Source organism: Myxine glutinosa, chromosome 2 (assembly GCF_964187855.1).
Source record: "Myxine glutinosa chromosome 2, kmMyxGlut1.1, whole genome shotgun sequence".
NCBI classification, from domain to species: Eukaryota; Metazoa; Chordata; class Myxini; order Myxiniformes; family Myxinidae; genus Myxine; species Myxine glutinosa.
Window position 1 is genome coordinate 202,589,991 of NC_136262.1, and position 22,074 is coordinate 202,612,064.

At 40.2% G+C, this 22,074-nt stretch overlaps 1 protein-coding gene across 1 annotated transcript in view; it reads right to left on the reverse strand.

Annotated features, from left to right (window-relative positions):
- LOC137412964 (fibroblast growth factor 8-like) overlaps positions 1–21,802 on the reverse strand; it is a 50,264-nt gene extending 28,462 nt beyond the window's left edge. Inside the window, exons 1-4 of the mRNA XM_078772181.1 lie at positions 21,374–21,802; positions 20,778–20,814; positions 19,810–19,975; positions 12,847–12,953 (exon numbers count right to left, since the gene is read on the reverse strand). Of these exons, the coding sequence (XP_078628307.1) occupies positions 12,847–12,953; positions 19,810–19,975; positions 20,778–20,814; positions 21,374–21,408 (345 nt within the window). The 5' untranslated portion in view covers positions 21,409–21,802. The remainder of the gene's footprint in view (positions 1–12,846; positions 12,954–19,809; positions 19,976–20,777; positions 20,815–21,373) is intronic.
- Positions 21,803–22,074: the final 272 nt, after the last annotated feature.

A 22,074-nucleotide genomic window follows, 5' to 3' on the forward strand; every position in this document is an offset into this window, starting at 1 on the left:
CGAGGGTTGAGTGTATATATATATATATATATATATATATATATATATATATATATATATATATATATATATATATATATATATATATATATATATATATATATATATATATATACATACATACACACACACACATACAGAGGTGGATACTTCGAGACCTGAGAGGTCTGACATTTGCATAACAACCAACAACAAACAAACACACACACACACACACACACACACACACACACACACACACACACATACATACATACATACACACACACACACACACACACACACACACACACACACACACACACACACACACACACACACACACACACACACACACACACACTGGGGTCTCCCTATGCCAGCCATTATAAAGCTTGCAGTGTGAGTGGGGGAAACTCCTAAAGTTATCCCAAAGACTCAATAACTCAGTGGGATGTTGCCACATTAGTTATGAGGTCTGTGGGATTGAGCCCTCGGTTGAGTCAGGAATTTTTGACACGAGCCTCAGACAGGAATTTATTCCTATTTATCAATATATATATATATATATATATATATACAGACTTGGCATTTAATATGGAATATTTATTTTTTCTTGACTTTGGTTTACTTTCTGAGCTCAGTATATCAATCTGGTGAGTTTTTTTTACCCTTCGGTGATGTCTTTGTTGAAAGAACCATGTCACTGAATGTCTTTCGCAGCAAGAAGTAAATAACAGGATTATATCACAGGTGGCGTGACAAAATGTAAAGACAGGTACATTTGACGATTGGCTTCACAATCGGGTATACAAGGGTTGTTGCGTTCTGTATTAGTGGAAAACAACTGCTGCACGTCTACAAAAGTTATTGCCGCTTCCTCTGGAGATGGTCCGTCAACTTGACAATGCTGTTTGTCATGGAGTGGTGGCTTTACGAAATTCTGGCATGAAACAGCGTGCTATTGCTCGGCAGTATGGCATCACTCAAGGTCAGGTGTCAAAGATCGTGAAACGAAATGCTCAGAGGGGTGTCCCTACTCCAATACCGAGGCCAGGACGTCCACGCAGAACCACAAGGAGAGATGATCGCCAGCTGCACCGGTTAGTCTGCAATGGCCGTACCAAGTCAGCTAATCGGCGTAGGCCTGAGCGGCATCAACTGACAAATGTGCCTGTATCCAGAAGGCGTCAACCAACGACTGGTTCAAGCAGGCTATCGTGCCAGGCGTCCCCTGAGAAAGCCACGCCTGACCAGACAACACAGCCAGCGCCGATTGCAGTGGGCCAGAGAGCACCGTCAATGGCAGCCAGGACACTGGAAACATGTGACCTTCAGTGACGAGTCTAGATTTCTGGTCTATCGTCAAGATGGCCGCGTCCGAGTGCGCAGACAAGTGCATGAAGCCCACAACGAAGATTGTATAGTGCCAAGAGTCCAAGCTGGAGGTGGTGGGGTGACCGTTTGGGCTGCTTTTCATGCAGGGGGCAAAACTGACCTGGTTGTTCTGAATGGAAACCTGAACCAGTTCAAGTACAGGGTCATTCTGGAAGAAACATTGCTTCCATTTGCTCGTGCAGCCTTTCGAGGAAACTTTGTCTTCAAGATGACAATGCATGGCCTCATCGTGCTCGCATGATCCAACACTTTCTTGCTGAACGTGGTGTAGAGCATATGGAGTGGCCTGCCATGTCCCCGGATATGAATCCGATAGAGAACTTGTGGGCAGAATTAACGCATCAAATCGACAACTTGGACCAGCAGCCGACCTCTGTGCATGAATTGCAGCAGACTATTGTCACTGTATGGCAAGCGATTCCTGTCCAAACCTTGGCAAATCACGTGAACAGCATGCCTCAACGTGTACGAGCTCTCCTGAATGCTCGTGGGGGTTACACGAAGTACTGAACTGTAATTTTACTGTCCGTAATCCCAGTCATAATTTAGCTTTTGTTTTTGTTGGAAATTTTTTTTGGCTAATGTGCAAAATAAAGAGATACGTCTGGAAAACGTACAGAAGTTTAACACAGTACTGTCCGTGAATTGAGTTCGATATCAGTTTACATCACTTTCGAGGATCAATTTATTTGCTTCGGAATGTCAAATGTGGTTTTTGTTTCTTTTAAACGTCACATTAACAAAATCTAGAATAATTTCTACATAATTCCAATGAACTTTTGGTTCTAAGTCATCTTGAAAAGTAAGTTCACCCCCACAAAAAAAATAATCCATAGTAAATGCCAAGTCTGTATAACAGCACCTCCTGGCTTTAATGGCAAGCACTCGCCATGGATTATGTCTCAAATGGTAAAATCCGCATAAGCTGCAAAGAACGAAAAGGCTGTCTGTCACCCAGACCATCGTTCCCACTCATGTAAACCAAAATAGAAGGTACATTGGGATTGGTGGAGATAAAAATCAACTATCGAGTGGGACAAGCGCTGCTCCGTGTGGAGCATGATGTGTGATTTGGTTTGCGCTTGCACAGGACTTTCGTCCATAGGGGATCGAGGCAGCACTCGTCACACCCCACATGATTGCTTTTTATCTCTGCCAATCCAAACATAAAAAATATATGTATACGTATATAATAAAAGTTTAATTGTTTATATGTTTATATATGCTTCAAAAACGAAAAAACGACTGAACCAAATCTAACCAAATTTTGCTTGTTGCATGAGGGTATCCCATGTATGGTTTCTGTATTGGTAGCATTTCAGGGGTCGTGGGTGGAAGACCAAAAATCCTCTCTATGTAAATGTGCATTGTATAGCGCCACTCAGTCTCAGTGGTAGACAGTATGACAAATCATCTTATCTAAAAAATATATTAAACAACTTAACATTACAGTGATATTGAAATCTGAGTTAGAATTATTCAAAATATTCCAAATGTTTCATTTTACTCATTTTGAGCAGAGGTTCAAACCAAAGCATCCAACACAGCTTAGCAGAGAAGCAGAAGTGATTTTTTGCTTGCGTCATATAAAAGCAGCAAGGAGGGTTGATGTTCAAAGATTACATTAGTTGTCTTCCAAGCAGATGTAAGATGATCTTGGGAATATGAAAAGAGTGAGCAGAATGAATGGAAAGTACAACATGCTGTCTTTTGATTAAACCTGTCAGCAAGGCGACGAGTAAAAATCCCTTGTACTAGGATGAGTACTATAAAAGTGAATTTGTATATTTATGTATTTCCTTATTATGCTTAAAAAGCTGAAGAACTACTGAATCAAATGCAACCAAATTTTGCAAATTGTCTGAGGGTGCCTCAAGAATGGTTTCTATCGAGGTAGCATATCTGAGGGAGGGAGTTCATGGTGGGTGAAAGACGTCAATTATTTCTTTGTAAATATGTACCATATAGCGCCACCCGGTGATATCAGCTATTAAAAATAATCTTTTTATTTAAAAAGAAAAAAAAACAAAAACCTTACAATATGCATTACGATGATGTTGAAATCAGAGGGAGAATAATTCGAAATTTTCAAAATGTTTCATTTCATTCATTTTAAGTGGGGATTCAAGCCAAATCATCCAACACTGAGATTTGCAGCAAAGCACAATTAAAATGGTGATATTTCCACAAAGTGATACATTTTCTGGAACACACCATACACCTGAAAATTATTTTTGGGACATACTATAACCATATTATGCCTTCGTGGACCACACCATAAAGTATTTGTGATCTAAAATGCTACGAGTTCAATTGTGAAGTTTTATTCATACATAATAGTTTTTGTATGTGTATATATGTATGTGTATAAATATACACACACAAAAACAGTATTATATACAGACTTGGCATTTAATATGGAATATATATATTTTTTCTTTACTTGGGTTTACTTTCTTAACTCAGTATATCAATCTGGTGAGTTTCTTTTACACTTTGGTGATTTATTTGTGAAAAGAACCATGTCACTGATTGTCTGTCGCAGCAAGAAGTCAACAACAGGATTATATCACAGGTGGCGTGGCCAGATGTACAGACAGGTGCATTTGATGATTGGCTTCACAGTCGGGTATACAAGGGTTGTTGCGTTCTGTATTGGTGGAAAACAACTGCTGCACGTCTCCAAAAGTTATTGCCGCTTCATCTGGAGATGGTCCGTCAAGTTGACAATGCTGTTTGTCATGGAGTGGTGGCTTTACGAAATTACAGCATGAAACAGCGTGCTATTTCTCGGCAGTATGGCATCACTCAAGGTCAGGTGTCAAAGATCCTGAACCGAAATGCTCAGAGGGGTGTCCCTACTGCAATACCGAGGCCAGGACGTCCGCGCAGAACCACAGGGAGGGATGATCGCCAGCTGCACCGGTTAGTCCGCAATGGCCGTACCAAGTCAGCTAATCGGCTTAGGGCTGAGTGGCAGCAACTGACAAATGTGCCTGTATCCAGAAGGCTAGTCAACCAACGACTGGTTCAAGCAGGCTATCGTGCCAGGCATCCCCTGAGAAAGCCACGCCTGACCATACAACACTGCCAGCGCCGATTGCAGTGGGCCAGAGAGCACCGTCAATGGCAGCCAGGACACTGGAATCACGTGATCTTCAGTGACGAGTCTAGATTTCTGGTCTATCGTCAAGATGGTCGCGTCCGAGTGCGCAGACAAGTGCATGAAACCTACAACAAAGATTGTATAGTGCCAAGAGTCCAAGCTGGAGGTGGTGGGGTGACCGTTTGGGCTGCTTTTCATGCAGGGGGCAAAACTGACCTGGTTGTTCTGAATGGAAACCTGAACCAGTTCAAGTACAGGGCCATTCTGGAAGAAACATTGTTTCCATTTGCTTGTGCAGCCTTTCGAGGAAACTTTGACTTCCAAGATGACAATGCATGGCCTCATCGTGCTCGCATGATCCAACACTTTCTTGTTGACCGTGGTGTAGAGCACATGGAGTGGCCTGCCATGTCCCCGGATATGAATCCGATAGAGAACTTGTGGGCAGAATTAACGCATCAAATCGACCACTTGGACCAGCAGCCTACCTCTGTGCATGAATTGCAGTGGCTATTGTCACTGCATGGCAAGGGTTTCCTGTCCAAACCTTGGCAAATCTCGTGAACAGCATGCCTCAACGTGTACGTGCTCTCCTGAATGCTCGTGGGGGTTACACGAAGTACTGAACTGTAATTTTACTGTCCGTAATCCCAGTCGTAATTTAAGTTTTGTTTTTGTTAAAAATTTTTTGGCTCATGTGCAAAATAAAGAGATACTTCTGGAAAACGTACAGAGGTTTAACACAGTACTGTCCATGAATCGAGTTCGATATCAGTTTACATCACTTTCAATGTTTCGAAATGTCAAATGTGGTTTTTGTTTCTTTTAAAGGCCACATTAACAAAATCTAGAATAATTTCAACATAAATCCAATGAACTTTTGGTTCTAAGACATCTTTAAAAGTAAGTTCACCCCCACAAAAAAAATATTCCATATTAAATGCCAAGTCTGTACAATGAAAACTTCACAATTGAACTCTCAGCATTTTAGATCGCAAATTGTGTTCAGGCAGAATACGCATGTGCAGTACAAACTCCGCATTTCTCCTGGTTGAGGAAGTGATGCGTGGATGATCACAAGCAGCTTAAAATAAAACACTGATCCTAAAGTCTACATAACGCTAACTTGTGTGTGTGTGTGTGTGTGTGTGTGTGTGTGTGTGTGAGTGTGTATACTGTATATATGCATTTAGTTTAAGAACTGTGTAACCACACCTCTGGTAACAAAAAAATTTTTGCTACATTCATGTACATGGTGTCCGATATGTCCCTTTACCCTGAAACTTTTCTTACTAGAATAGGGTGGGCAGAATAAAACAAGTACTGTATTGTACATTGATTTATTTCTCCATTTTACACTTATTTTCCCATATATTTCATGCATTGTGATAGGTAATAATCAAGTGTCAGTGTGAGCACCATTGTTCACCTGAAATCAAATTGGGACTGTTAACATGGGAGTAAAGGGACTCATGTGACACTCTGTGTATACAGTTGAATTCTTCTTAAGGGGCATTATCCACAGTATAATGCTTTTGTGTAAGGTGTGGTGTGGTGGTTAAATGGGAAAATTAAGACACGTATTATAACAGGTGTTAGTGGAGTGGGGGAGGATTGAAGAGAAAAGGGAAAGAATGTTTGGAGGAGAGATGAGTAAGTAAAGGGATATGTATGTAACATATGGCAGAGTTGGGGTGAGGGGCCACAATCAGCAATAACCCTGAAATCTACGTAGAAATGAGCAATAACGGATATGAAAGTATGTGTTGCATTAAATATTAATAACACGTACGTTATTGTAACCTTCATAACAACGTCAGTTTAACCTACTTTAGGTACCAGAGTAATGGTGGTGAGGCTTGGTTTTGTGTATGAATATGGCTCCGTAAGATTATCTGGTCTTTCATAAACTCTGATTCTGCTGGAAATAAACGAAATTACTTCTTCTATAAATATGATATGCAATATTCGCTTTATACCTCCACCACCCAAGGTGGACGGAGGTTATGTTTTCACCTCTATTTGTCTGGTTGTTTGTCTGTGAGCAGGATGATCGCAAAATGTTGTGGACGGATTCGTACAAAACTTGGTGGGCAGGTTATTTGGGTGTGTGATAAGAACAAATTCATTAGATTTTAGTGAAAATCTGGATCCAGACACGAGATTTTAAAAAGTGATTCTTCACCATTGAGAGATGGGGCCAAAAACAATACATAGCATAACATTTCAAAACGTTGTGGACGGATTATGACAAAACCTGGTGGATGAGTTCGGTGTTTGACAAGAATAAGCCAGTTAGATTTTGGTTCAGGTCCGGACCCATATACACACACCCTCGACTCTATCAGTGGGATCCAAAACGTGAACTGTTCAGCCTGGCAAAGGTATGTGCTCTACTGAGTATCGTTCTTTTTGTTATCTGGTCCCATTGTACAGGGAAGTAAAAAATAATGCCTTGTTAAAGACTCATGGAAATATCTGGAAAACAAATGTTAGTTGGAAAGCCATCCTGACAACACGAGGATAGAGGGATGCTGGTGGATTGCATTGTCCTGCATGCCACATCTATTTGAATCGTTTGCTGGCCATTCAGATTGTTACCTAAGCAAATATGGTGCCATTTTGACCCCCATCCAATGATTTTCCTGTTACGCCCAACTTCCTTTCTCTTTATCTACCCTCCTCTTAACACCCTGCGCTCGCGAAGCGAAAACAGGGTTAAGCAATCGGTTGCGTACGTGTGCCGTGTGCCGTACGCATGCCGTGTCTGCATTTAAAAATTCATTTTCCCGGCAACCGTTGGTCCGATTGACTTGAAATTGTACAGTAGGAGCGCCCTTGCCTGTAGATTTTTTTGCTGATAATTATGACGTCATAGGTCACGTTGTACGGACGCCATCTTGGAAAAACGTTACACCTCTATATCTCCTAAACCGCTTAATGGAAAAAATTGAAACATGGCTCATTGTCAAGTACACCCCATGGGGAATAAGATACGTTAATGATAATGTCATAGGTGCCTCCATTATGACGTCATAATTCGACAAGTACAACGCTTGATCTGATCAGTATGAAAAAAAAAATTCTGCTGCAACTGATAGTCCGATGAATACGAAATTTTCAGAATATGAGCTGCTCCTGTAGAATTGTTCTCATGATAATTATGACGTCACTGGTCACGTGGTACAGGCGCCATCTTGGAAAAATCGAAAAAAGTTGCACCTCTGTATCTCCGAAACCAATCCATGGAAAAAAATTGAAATATGGTTCAATGTCAAACACTCCCCTTGGGGAATAAGATATATTAATGATGATGTCATCAGTACCGCAATAACGACATCATAATTGGGCAAGTACAATGCTTGATTCGATCAGTATGAATTATAATCTCTGCAATTCTTGGTCCGATTGACACGAAATTTTTACCATAGGAGTGTCTCCTCCTGTAGAATATTTTAATGATAATTATGACGTCATTTTTCAGCTGTAAAGGCGCCATCTTGCAAAAACCGAAAAATTTTGCCCCTCTATATCTCCGACCCCACTCCATGGAAAAAATTGAAACATGGCTCATTGTCAAGTACTCCCCATGGGGAATAAGATATGTCAATGATGATGTCATCGGTGCCTTCACTATGACGTCATAATTCGACAAGTACAACACTTGATTAGACAAGTAATGAAAATTTTCAAATCAATGCAAATCTTTAACTAATTGATCAACTACCCATGGGAAATATAGTTTGATCAAAGTGACATCATCAGTCACTGGTCTGGCAGCCATATTGGATAAGAAAAAAACAACCCTTAAAAAACAGAATAGTTGGCTTGCACCAAGTCCTTCTCAAGACTGCGCAGGGTAAGTATTCTATGAATATCATCTAGTTACTACTGTCCTCCCTTCTCATCATCCCCAATTTTCTTAATTTTATCAATTCACCACTCCAAACATCATTTATCACCAATGGATGTTATATATATATATATATATATATATATATATACACACACTACACACATATACACACACACACACACACACACACACACACACACACACACACACACACACACACACACACACACACACGACGACTAAATCACATGTATATGGAGGGGTTAAACTCCCATTCGCCACAATAAAGCACGGTTGATGATATTTTATTGAAGTAGTAAATAAAAGAATCGTAAAGTGTTCAGATATATCCGCACTATACCTTGTTAGCGTCTTCCCCTGCATAGTGGGAAATGGGGTTTTGCAATCGCTTGTGTGTGTCTGTCTGTTCGTCCAGGCCATAACTTTTTATCATTTGAGCTTTTGTCATCAAATTTTCAACAAACCTTTATTATGAGAAAATGGAGAAAAAATAAATAAATAATTGGGTCAACATGTGAAAGGGCAAAGCCATAGTGACTATAAATAGCCCGTATTAGCCCCTCCACAGAACAGATCCACGAGACATGTGGGTTTTTTTCGTCTTGGAAACGAGTTCCGGGAATGAGGCTACTCGGGAGAAAAGTGCTATAACATGGAGGCCCTTCCCCGTAAACTGTTTATTTCTCGGCAGGGTAAATAATTAAACAAAGTGATAATGTTATTGATAATAATAATGATAATGCTAATGCCTGTCTATCTGTCTAGGTCAATAACGTTTTTACAATTTCAGCTTTTGTCTTCATATTTTCAACAAACCATTATGATGAGATTATGGAGAAGATTAACTGATAAATGGGTCAAAATGTCAAAGGGAAACGTTACGGTAAGCACAAATAGGCCTTAGCCTGTCCGCAGCGTGTCAAGTGTGAGACGCTGCATTTTTAAAATCGCTTCTGTGCTTCCATATTTATTTACCATTGAGCTTGAGTCTATCTGTCCAGGTCATAACATTTTTACCAATAGAGGACACAAATGATATATGTGTGTGTATACTGTATGAATGAATGAATGATCGTTTTAAGGCCATTTTCCCCGCTAGAGCGGGGGTTAGCCTTGCGGGCCCCATGACAATCATGGTTCCCTGTTTGAGGCAATGTTTTTATGGCCGGATGCCCTTCCTGACGCCAACCCTTGGTCACGCTCTTACGATGCGCGGGGATACGGTGTACCTATTCTAAATCGGGGTACACACCGTGATCATTCATCCCAGCAAGGTGGTACTCAATTTGCCGACCTCGGAAGGATGACGGGCTGAGTCAACCCCCCTGGCGTTAATTCAGCGATCGAACGGGATTCGAACCCAGGATCCTAGGATCCCAAGCTGGCACCCAGGATCCTAGGATCCCAAGCCGGCACCCTAACCGCTAAGCCAAATATATATATATATATATATATATATATATATATATATATATATATATATATATATATATATATATATATACATATATATATATATATATATATATATATATATATATATATATATATATATATATATATATATATATATATATATACAGTCACGTGAAAAAGTAAGTACACCCCATGTAAAGTTTTGACTTTTTCAACATATTTCAACATATTTCAACATACAGCTATTTGATCTTCATTTCAACAATATTGATAGACAAAGGTGATATAATATAACAAATATCATGAAACATTTACATTTTGTAGTCCATTGTATAATTTAAATAAACATAAATGCAAATTTCGCATGTGGAAAAAGTAAGTACACCCCTACATTTATCACTACCTCAAATACCTATAATTAGAATCAGATGCACCAGCTCAGGTGCAAATGATTAGAACATCGTTAGAGAGCATCTTGGAGGAACCTGTCTTATTTAAACCTCAGACATTTAGTTTGGTTTGCTCTTTGTTGTTGAAGTGGCACTGTCGCTCAAGCTTTTGGGTCTCACTATCTGCCATGATCTTTCTTGGGAAAACCATATTTCCAAGCTGGCCTCCAAAGCCAGTCGCCGACTGGGTATCCTCCGTCGTGCGAAGTTCTTCCTCGGCACAGCTGAGCTCCTCACCACATACAAGGCTTTCATCCGCAGCTCAATGGAATACTGTTCTCCCCTATGGGCCGGTGCTCCTGCCTCACACCTAGCTCGGCTTCACGCTGTTGAAACCAAAGCTTTCAGAATCACTGGAATCTCCCGTGATGAAGATATCTCCGAGGGCCTTTCACTCACTCACAGCAGACAGGTAGGTCGTCTTTCTGTCTTCTACCGACTCCTCTCCGGCCTTGCTCCCCCAGCTCTCTCTGTGCTTTGTCCCCCAAATATTCCTACAGGTCGCAGAAGATCTGCCAGCAACCGTCTGATGGTTAAACTGCCGAAATCTCGGCTCTCTGCTCACCTTCACTCTTTCATTCCTCTTTTCTCCCGCCTCTGGAACAAACTCCCACACTCCCTTCAATCCCACTCCTCCCTTCAGGTCTTTAAAACAGCTGTTCACCACCATCTCTTATCTTTCCCCATCCAAAACCTTGATCTTTTCTACCCCCACTAATTCACCCCAGATCCACCTTGTTTGAAATTCCAACTTCTTTCCTGGAAGTCCTGGCAGTGTCCATATGTTTTATGCCTCTCCCACCCCCCCCCCTTCCCATGCCTCCCCCCCCCCAAAGCCCTCTCTCTCCCACAGATCTCTCGATGTCCCTGCTCTCAGATGTTGTGTTTGCGTTCCTCCCCCTCTCGCCCCATCTTGTCTACCACTCCCCATGTTATATGTTTTATGTGCCGGTTTGTCTTTCTGTGTGATTAATGTTAGCTCTTTCACGAGCCTCGATCTTGTATACAGAAAAAATAAAAATAAAAATAATCGATCTGTGCATGCAAGAAACCCCTCAAAGATCGCACAGCTGAAAGAATTCTGCATGAAGTAGTGGACAAAAATGTATCCCAGTCGATGTCAGAGACTGGTAGACAGTTATAAGAAACGCCTACTTGAGGTTGTTTCTGCCAAAGGAGGCAATACCACCTATTAGAGCCAAGGGTGTACTTACTTTTTCCACATGTGAAATTTGCATTTATGTTTATTTTAATTATACAATGGACTACAAAATGTAAATGTTTCATGATATTTGTTATATTATATCACCTTTATCTATCAATATTGTTGAAATGAAGATCAAATAACTATGTTGAAATATGTTGAAAAAGTCAAAACTTTACATGGGGTGTACTTACTTTTTCACGTGACTGTGTATGTATGTATATGTGTGTGTGTGTGTATGTATATATATATATATGTATATATATATATATATATATATATACATACATATAGATTGAATCCCCTAACTTGACTCGGAAGCAAGGCAGATTGAGGCTCACCCCAGCAATTGCTGCACAACCTGTTAGCAACAAGTGTAGCCTGCCACGCTGACACATTGTCTCTGCCCTGCTCATGAACAATTAGGAGGTTTGCAGTCAGGAATATTAAATTTAACTGAAGAAGCACAATAACCCTATGACATGACGCTGACAACATGTGCATAAATTATCCCAACACATCACCTCCAAACTAGGAGGCATCCGTGTGGTACTCAAGTCTTTGCAGATTGAGATTAAAGCTCTAAGATTAAAGTTTATTAGCAGCTTAGATTGGTCACAAATAAACAATTTGCAGTATGTTGTCCTGATGAGCCCAAAATGAGGGAGAAATTTAGATCGACATCTCTGCCTTTGTCTATTTGTGACCATAGAGCTTTAATCTCAGTCTGCAAAGACTTGAGTACCACACGGATGCCTCCTATTTTGGAGGTGATGTGTTGGTATAATTTATGCACATGTTGTCAGCGTCATGTCATAGGGTTATTGTGCTTCTTCAGTTAAATAAATATATACTCTTTATATAGAAGTGCAATAGAATAGAGAACCAATAGAATAGAGTACCGATAGAATAGAGAACTTTTTTAACTGTCATCGTCAAGTTTAGTTTGAGTACAAATGGGATGAGGATGGGATTTCATTTTGAAATGCTTTCTAGTTCCAAGTTGTACCGAAACAATTAATGATTAATAAGAGTTACCTGTCCTTCAACTGTGATAAGGTACAATTATTATTTTTACCATGAATTATTACTGTATATATTATTATAACATATTATTTTATTACTCATGCTTGTGGGTGATAAAGATCTAGTCGAACATCAGGCCTGGCCGGCTGGTTCGTGAAAGATTTGGTCCACCCTTACATACTCTTTGAATTGCCAACCCCATACATAACTAAACATTGTCTAACAATAATAATAATAATAATTTATAGATCCTTGCAATTTGAAAAGTTTTTACACAAACGTTGAGGGTTTAAACCCATCCACTTGTGAAAGAGTTGTTCATTCTGCCATCAATATGCTTTACCAGATTGCTAGAAATGATCAATTCCTTTTTTCTCCTTTTTGGACGTACCTTGCCCACAAGCTTTCCTCTGTTGTTCATGCAGATGTAGTAGCCAGTTTCTGCGCCTTTAATTCGAACTCGACTTCCAAACGTGTCAGTCTCCACCGTAAGTTTTGCTGTAAGAAAAGAATGCATGAGCCGCATGAGGTTTTACTCCAATATATGACGCGGAGCACAACAGTTGTATGTAACAAGTTCCGTAATATCACATCATTTCCTTTCGTCTCAATCATGAAGTTGTGGCAGAAATGTACCACCTTGTTCATTATTTGTTTTAACCCTACATCTCCACATCATCCCAATCGCAAAACGGTCTGAACTGCAGCACAAACCATGACGTTAACAGGTGACCCAGGTATTTCCTCAAGGAACAGCAAATGTTTGTTGACATACTTTTCTTGACGTTTGCTGATGGATGTCATTTAATGAAGAAAAAGTGCACACTGTGTCATTCAACAAATAAATATTTAGAGCCAAAGCTTTAAAATATTGGATATTAATGGGAAAGGACATTTGAGAAGAGAACTGGGAGGTTTTGGTGGATAGTGGATAGGAGAGGAGTTGTACAAGAGACGAGTAAGGAGAAGAAAGAAGTTGGTTGGGGAAAATGGGGGGAAATCGACACTATACATATTCTACTTTTTACTCCCACCTTCTTGTGGGGTCAGCCAGGGAAAGTTTTTGGTCCAAGTTTTTTACAAAATGGCTGGCCTGGCCGGACGCTCAACTGAAGGTGATTTGGGCAGGAATTTTTAATTTGTTCAGGGTTTTGACAATAACTCACCTCTTTGCAAAAGACTGTGTGACCTTTATATTAACATTTATATTAACTTTATATTATATTATTGTGTGACATTAACATTATTAATTATATTATTAACTTATATTATTTATTTATTATTATTAGATTTTATATTATGTGACCTTTATATTATTTATATTAATGTGACATTTATATTTATTATTATAGTGTGATTATTCATTTATATTTATTATTATAGTGTGATTATTCATTTATATTTATTATTATAGTATGATTATTCATTTATATTTATTATTATAGTATGATTATTCATTTATATTTATTATTATAGTGTGATTATTCATTTATATTTATTATTATAGTGTGATTATTCATTTATATTTATTATTATAGTGTGATTATTCATTTATATTTATTATTATAGTGTGATTATTCATTTATATTTATTATTATAGTGTGATTATTCATTTATATTTATTATTATAGTGTGATTATTCATTTATATTTTTATTATAGCGTGATTATTCATTTATATTTATTATTATAGTGTGATTATTCATTTATATTTATTATTATAGTGTGATTATTCATTTATATTTATTATTATAGTGTGATTATTCATTTATATTTATTATTATAGTGTGATTATTCATTTATATTTTTATTATAGTGTGATTATTCATTTATATTTCTTATTATAGTATGATTATTCATTTATATTTTTATTATAGCGTGATTATTCATTTATATTTATTATTATAGTGTGATTATTCATTTATATTTTTATTATAGTGTGATTATTCATTTATATTTATTATTATAGTGTGATTATTCATTTATATTTTTATTATAGTGTGATTATTCATTTATATTTCTTATTATAGTGTGATTATTCATTTATATTTTTATTATAGCGTGATTATTCATTTATATTTATGATTATAGTGTGATTATTCATTTAATATTTATATTAACTTTATATTAACATTAACGTATTGTCATTTATATAACTTTATATATGTGTGACCTCTTTATATTTTATCTTTATATTAACAGGACTTTATTTATTTATTTATATATGAATGATTTATATTATTATGAATTATTATATTATGTGACCATATATTTATATTACTGTGTGACCTTTATATTAATTAACATTCACAAACTAATGTTAGCAGATGGGAGACCAAGATCAACATCCATCCAAGGAATGGCACACTATGATGCAATTAACGCCGTGATTGTGAAACTCCACTCTGACATTGTATAGTCGGATCGGGAATCGAACGCAGACACGACAGCTCAAAGGCAAACGTGCTAACCATGCACTACTCCATCAAATGACGTGGGGGGAAAAAAGAGAAGATTCAAAAATTCCCATCATTTTTCATATGCAATGTGTAGATGCTCCCCCATTGTTGCCATGGATTTAAAAAGGAAAAAGGTAAATCAACATCACTTGGAGATAAAAGGGCATGGTGTAATCGTTGGAGTTGGAGATAAAGAATCTGTGCTCTGGCCTTCGAGTATAGAATCAGCCTGAACCTGTCCCGTTTCACCTGCCTCCCGGCACTTCCTGTCTGGCTCCGGAGTGAGAGCGTTTCAACCTCATGGAAATGGGAAACGCGTCTCCAGGTATACCATGTGGTCAGTACTTACGGACCTTACTGCTCTTTAGCAACATTTGATGGGATTGTTATTGCAGCTGTGAAATGGCTTGAAAATCATTCCAACATGGCGTCACTTGTGCTTAAAATGAAATTCCTCAAACTTTAATATCAACAACCATAATCTATAGTATAAGAGAGCCGTTTGTCTGTCTGTCTGTCTGTGTGTGTGTCGCCATTTTTCTCAGAGAAAACTGAACAGATCTTCATCAAACTTTCACAGGTTCATCAGTGAGTGGCTGGGAGAGTTTTAGGCAAAAATTAAAAAGAATATTTTAAAGTTCGAGTTTTTTTTTTTAAATCGCTCTGTGATGCCTGAGCCTTTGTAGCAATGTGAAAGGGGATATTAAATTATCCCGGATTATTGAGTGTGTGTTTAATATCATCATAATAAATATAAATTTTCCGTATTTGGTGTAGGGAAGTGTTTTAGGCACCCACAAAAAAATAGAAAAAAAACCCCAAATTGATTTCTTCAAAATGCCAACAGGATTAGAACATCACCAGGTAACGCCGGCTACTCCTACCAGTCTTACATAAAATAGCAAGCTTTTCGCCATTTGTATTTAAGATGCCCTGATCACGCTCGACTAACCTCGGAAGCAATGCATTTCAACTCTACGGGCACAAAACCATCTCCTTTTGAAGGAGATACTGTAATTATCCGCACTTGGCATCATTTAAGTATAAGATTAGAAGACGATTCGTCTGGGGCGACCAATGTCAGACGTTGCGGTCAGAATGTGGGTCGGACCGGCCGGCCACCTTTCCCGGCAACTCAAGCAGATCTGCGGGCTCAGCGGTGCCTTTGACATACAAAGTACACATAACTCGCCACCTTGGCCCTTCAAATGCACACGGTTTGACCTTTATCACTGTTATAGTCAAACGTTAACGCTATCTCAAAGCTCGAACACCGAAGGGGCTTTCAAGTTAATACCCTTATTTTATCTTCAGTTCTGCTTCGCGTGTGCCTTACATCTTCTGTACAAGGTAGCTAGGGGGCAAATGCAGTCTGTGAAACAGGTATGTAAAGGTATTTCGTAAAGGATCAGATAAAGGATTTCAGATGTTCTGTTATCTACCGCAGGCAATTCTCATGCAAGTTCAAAACTTTTACCTTGTATAGAACAAAACGAATGGGTTCACAATTGTTGATTGTGGCTGTTAACCTGTGTAATGTAATTGTCTGTGTATTTCACTCAATATTTGGAGTCTAGTCTATGAATCAACTTGTAGAAAGGTTTCGGGGGGGGGGGTTATGGCTGAATCATTTTTCTTTATACAGACTTCTGCACTGCCAGGTGAGTGTAATTAGTTCAAAAGATAATTATCATTGCCACTAAATTAGAGAGAAAGGGAGAGGAAAGGGGAATGGAGGGAGAGAAGGTTAGGGCTTGTGCACTGAAAGTGAGATAGTGACGTAAAACAGAATGAGATGTTGACTTGGAGTGCAATGGGATGGATGGTATGGATGGTATGATAGAACTGTCATGTGATGATGGGTTGGATGCTATGATGGACGTGTCATGTGATGATGGGTTGGATGGTATGATGGACGTGTCATGTGATGATGGGTTGGATGGTATGATGGACGTGTCATGTGATGATGGGTTGGATGGTATGATGGACTTGTCTTGTGATGGGATGGATGTTATGATGGATGTGTCATGTGATGATGGGTTGGATGGTATGATGGACTTGTCTTGTGATGGGATGGATGTTATGATGGACGTGTCATGTGATGATGGGATGAATGTTATGATGGATGTGTCATGTGATGATGGGATGGATGTTATGATGAACGTGCAGTGCAATGGGATGGATGTTATGATGGACTCGCAGTGTGATGGGATGGATGGTATATGATGGACTTGTAGTGTGATGTGATGGATGTTATATCATTGACTTGTGGTGTGATAGGATGTGTGGTATATGATGGACTTGTAGTGTTATGGGATGTATGGTAAATGGTGGACTTGTAGTGTGATGGGACGGATGGAATATGATTGATTTGTAGTGTGATGGGATGGATGTTATATGATTGATTTGCAGTGTGATGGGATGAATGGAATATGATTGATTTGCAGTGTGATGGGACGGGTGGAATATGATTGATTTGCAGTGTGATGGGATGGATGTTATATGATTGATTTGCAGTGTGATGGGATGGATGGAATATGATTGATTTGTAGTGTGATGGGATGGATGGAATATGATTGATTTGTTGTGTGATGGGATGGATGGAAATATGATTGATTTGTAGTGTGATGGGATGGATGGAATATGATTGATTTGTAGTGTGATGGGATGGATGGAATATGATTGATTTGTAGTGTGATGGGATGGATGGAATATGATTGATTTGTAATGTGATGGGATGGATGGAATATGATTGATTTGCAGTGTGATGGGATGGATGGAATATGATTGATTTGTAGTGTGATGGGATGGATGGAATATGATCGATTTGTTGTGTGATGGGATGGATTGAATATGATTGATTTGCAGTGTGATGGGATGGATGGAATATGATTGATTTGTAGTGTGATGGGATGGATGGAATATGATTGATTTGTTGTGTGATGGGATGGATGGAAATATGATTGATTTGTAGTATGATGGGATGGATGGAATATGATTGATTTGTAGTGTGATGGGATGGATGGCATATGATTGATTTGTAGTGTGATGGGATGGATGGAATATGATTGATTTGTAGTGTGATGGGATGGATGGAATATGATTGATTTGCAGTGTGATGGGATGGATGGAATATGATTGATTTGTAGTGTGATGGGATGGATGGAATATGATCGATTTGTTGTGTGATGCGATGGATTGAATACGATTGATTTGCAGTGTGATGGGATGGATGGAATATGACTGATTTGTAGTGTGATGGGATGGATGTTATATGATTGATTTGCAGTGTGATGGGATGGATGGAATATGATTGATTTGCAGTGTGATGGGATGGATGGAATATGATTGATTTGTAGTGTGATGGGATGGATGTTATATGATTGATTTGCAGTGTGATGGGATGGATGGAATATGATTGATTTGCAGTGTGATGGGATGGATGGAATATGATTGATTTGCAGTGTGATGGGATGGATAGAATATGATTAACTTGTGGTGTGATGGGATGTATGGTAAATGGTGGACGTGGTGTGATGGGATGGATGTTATATGATGGACTTGCAGTGTGATGGGATGGATGGAATATGATGGACTTGCAGTGTGATGGGATGGATGGAATATGATGGACTTGAAGTGTGATGGGACGGATGTTATATGATGGACTTGCAGTGTGATGGGACGGATGGAATATGATGGACTTGAAGTGTGATGGGACGGATGGAATATGATTGATTTGCAGTGTGATGGGACGGATGGAATATGATGGACTTGTGGTGTGATGGGATGTATGGTAAATGGTGGACGTGGTGTGATGGGATGGATGTTATATGATGGACTTGCAGTGTGATGGGATGGATGGAATATGATGGACTTGCAGTGTGATGGGACGGATGTTATATGATGGACTTGCAGTGTGATGGGACGGATGGAATATGATTGATTTGCAGTGTGATGGGATGGATAGAATATGATTGATTTGCAGTATGATGGGATGGATGGAATATGATTGATTTGCAGTGTGATGGGATGGATAGAATATGATTGATTTGCAGTGTGATGGGATGTATGGTAAATGGTGGACATGAAGTGTGACGGGATGGATGGAATATGATTGACTTGCAGTGTGATGGGATGGATGGAATATGATTAACTTGTGGTGTGATGGGATGTATGGTAAATGGTGGACGTGGTGTGATGGGATGGATGTTATATGATGGACTTGCAGTGTGATGGGATGGATGGAATATGATTGATTTGCAGTGTGATGGGATGGATGGAATATGATTGACTTGTGGTGTGATGGGATGTATGGTAAATGGTGGACGTGGTGTGATGGGATGGATGTTATATGATGGACTTGCAGTGTGATGGGATGGATGGAATATGATGGACTTGCAGTGTGATGGGATGGATGGAATATGATGGACTTGAAGTGTGATGGGACGGATGTTATATGATGGACTTGCAGTGTGATGGGACGGATGGAATATGATGGACTTGAAGTGTGATGGGACGGATGGAATATGATTGATTTGCAGTGTGATGGGACGGATGGAATATGATTGATTTGAAGTGTGATGGGACGGATGGAATATGATTGATTTGTTGTGTGATGGGACGGATGGAATATGATTGATTTGCAGTGTGATGGGACGGATGTTATATGATGGACTTGCAGTGTGATGGGATGGATGGAATATGATTGATTTGCAGTGTGATGGGATGGATGGAATATGATTGATTTGCAGTGTGATGGGATGGATGGTAAAATACATAAAGGGTTGAGGGGTGGGGGGGGGGGGGGGGGGGTGGGGGGGGTGGAGTGTGGAAATGTGAGAAGAATTGGGATTTAAGATGATAAAGATTTGGAGGATGCGGGGTAGTGTTACATACCAAACCTGTTGCCATCTTCAGCTCGGGCATTGATGCGTTTTCCAAGAATCTGCACGTGCTTCCCACTCGTACGGCTGTACAGCTGGTACGAGCGAATGTGCTTGCGGCTCAGGGCGTCCGGACGTTGTAACTGTGCCTCCACGTGCTGCGTGAAATCCGGGGCCGCCTGCCCGGTGAGCGAGGGCCGATGTTAAAACCCGGCACGGTATATGCACAGCACCTCTCGCGGACATGATTAACCTCAAATTGCCAACACCCCCTTCCCTCCTGATTCCTGCCGCTCGATAGACCATGATGGCACTCCTGCCAAGCATCATCACGGTCACCGCGTAACCTGAATTCTTAAACCGTTAACTCTACGTTCGAATTGCAAGGGTGTATACAAGAGGCTGAGGATGTGTGGAGGCATCTTATAGGATTTAGGATCTGTGCTTCAGCGCTGGAGTGGTGTTCCCAATAATTAAAATAACGGTCTAGAAAAGTATTATTTATATATATATATATATATATATATATATATATATATATATATATATATATATATATATATATATATATATATATATATATATATATATATATATATATATATAATTGTTGAGTATCTTTATGACAGATTATAAAGAGCATTCCTAGTAAGATTCTTCTTAATTTACAGACCACAATTCAATTACCAATGGCTTTGTTCTAACCACGTATTAACATATCTGGCTGGAATGGAAGGGTTTTTAGCACAGAAAACACCAAGGAAAACTGAGGTGTAAATATAGAATTTATCTGCAAATGTATACCTTGGGGGACTGTCTTTCTCTTTCACCTGCTTTGCATGTGACATTTTCCAAATGAATGAATGTTCTTCCCACCGAGGCGTGAAACTTGTTCCCCTTTTTCTACACCTGCTCTAGGAGCCTTAATGCACTTTCCAAAACGCGAGCGGGTGATGGGAGTTCCAACACCTGGGGTCGTACCTGAATTTGGAAGCACAACACGAGCACGTGAAGAAATCTGGAGGAGTAAAAATAAAAAACAAGAAATAGGAGGGAAAAAGAGAGAAAGAACGAATCAAAATTGAATAGTCACAGAAATTCCCGCGGATTACCGGTTCTTGGAGCGACGACGTGTCGGGATGGATCAATCAACATCGTAGGTAAACATTGTCCTCTGGAATTGCTAATGAGCGGCCATGCACATTGCTTTAAATGATAAACGGGTCAATCGATTAGACAACAAAAAGTTTACAAATCCGTCCCTGGTGGACCCTCAGATGAACGGATGACCTGCTAACTGGGCGTTTATGATGCCATTGAAGATCTCGTGTCGCTCTTCATCGAGCATCATTGCTCGGCCCTTTTAGGACCTGCGAATGCACCGGAAGACCCTGCGAGACGGGGTCCGGTTGATCGTGGGGAGCGAGAAATCGCCGACGGGAGTGCACAGGCGCCGGGTCGACCAACGCGAGAAATCGATAAAACGTAAACCGATACTCACTGTACACACGGCATCGATATTAGACACGTGCACACGTACCCATTGTACGGCACCAACGACAAAAGGGTGTACTTACACGGACGGTAGGTGCGATAATGGTGGAGGACGCATGTTGTAGTGTCTTTGCCCTTTTTTGCCTCTAGTCAAACGCCTCGATCGGTCCCCGCCTGGCGCTCCCTGGGTCGCAATGTTAATCCGCCAGAGGATGCGCGCAGCGTCGGCAGAGGGAGCGGCACGAGCCCAGCTCCTCGTTGAGCGCGTGCCGTCGGCCAGGGGTCAATATTTGCCCTGCAGGCGACGCGTCCTATGTACGCGCGTCCGCCGCAGGGACGAGGATCTATGTACAATAATACAGTATTCCGGTGAAAGCCGGGATTGCCGGCTCACATGGGTCCGCTGGGACTCGCGACCGGCTTCCGCGAACGCCAGGCCCGCCCGTCCTCTGCCGGACCCTGTCGGGGCTTGTCTGACACGTCCTTGCGGCACGATGGTCACCTGTCCCTCTGCCGGCCGGCGCTCATCTCAACGTGCCAGTGGACGAATGCCCTCATTTAAATGAGCTCTTTAAATGGCTTTTCCCTTATTCCGGCTGTGACGTACGGCTCAGTGCCCTCCCCCTCGCGCCAGTCCACCTCCAGTGGCGAAGCGAATAAAAATTGACACCGATGAAAGAGCCCGAGCGATGACACAAGTTTTGAGAGTGACCGAGTGTGCTCGGAGCCTTGCGGGGCTGTGCCTTTTCCCCGGCGCTGTCCGAGGTCTGCCGAGCACAATAGC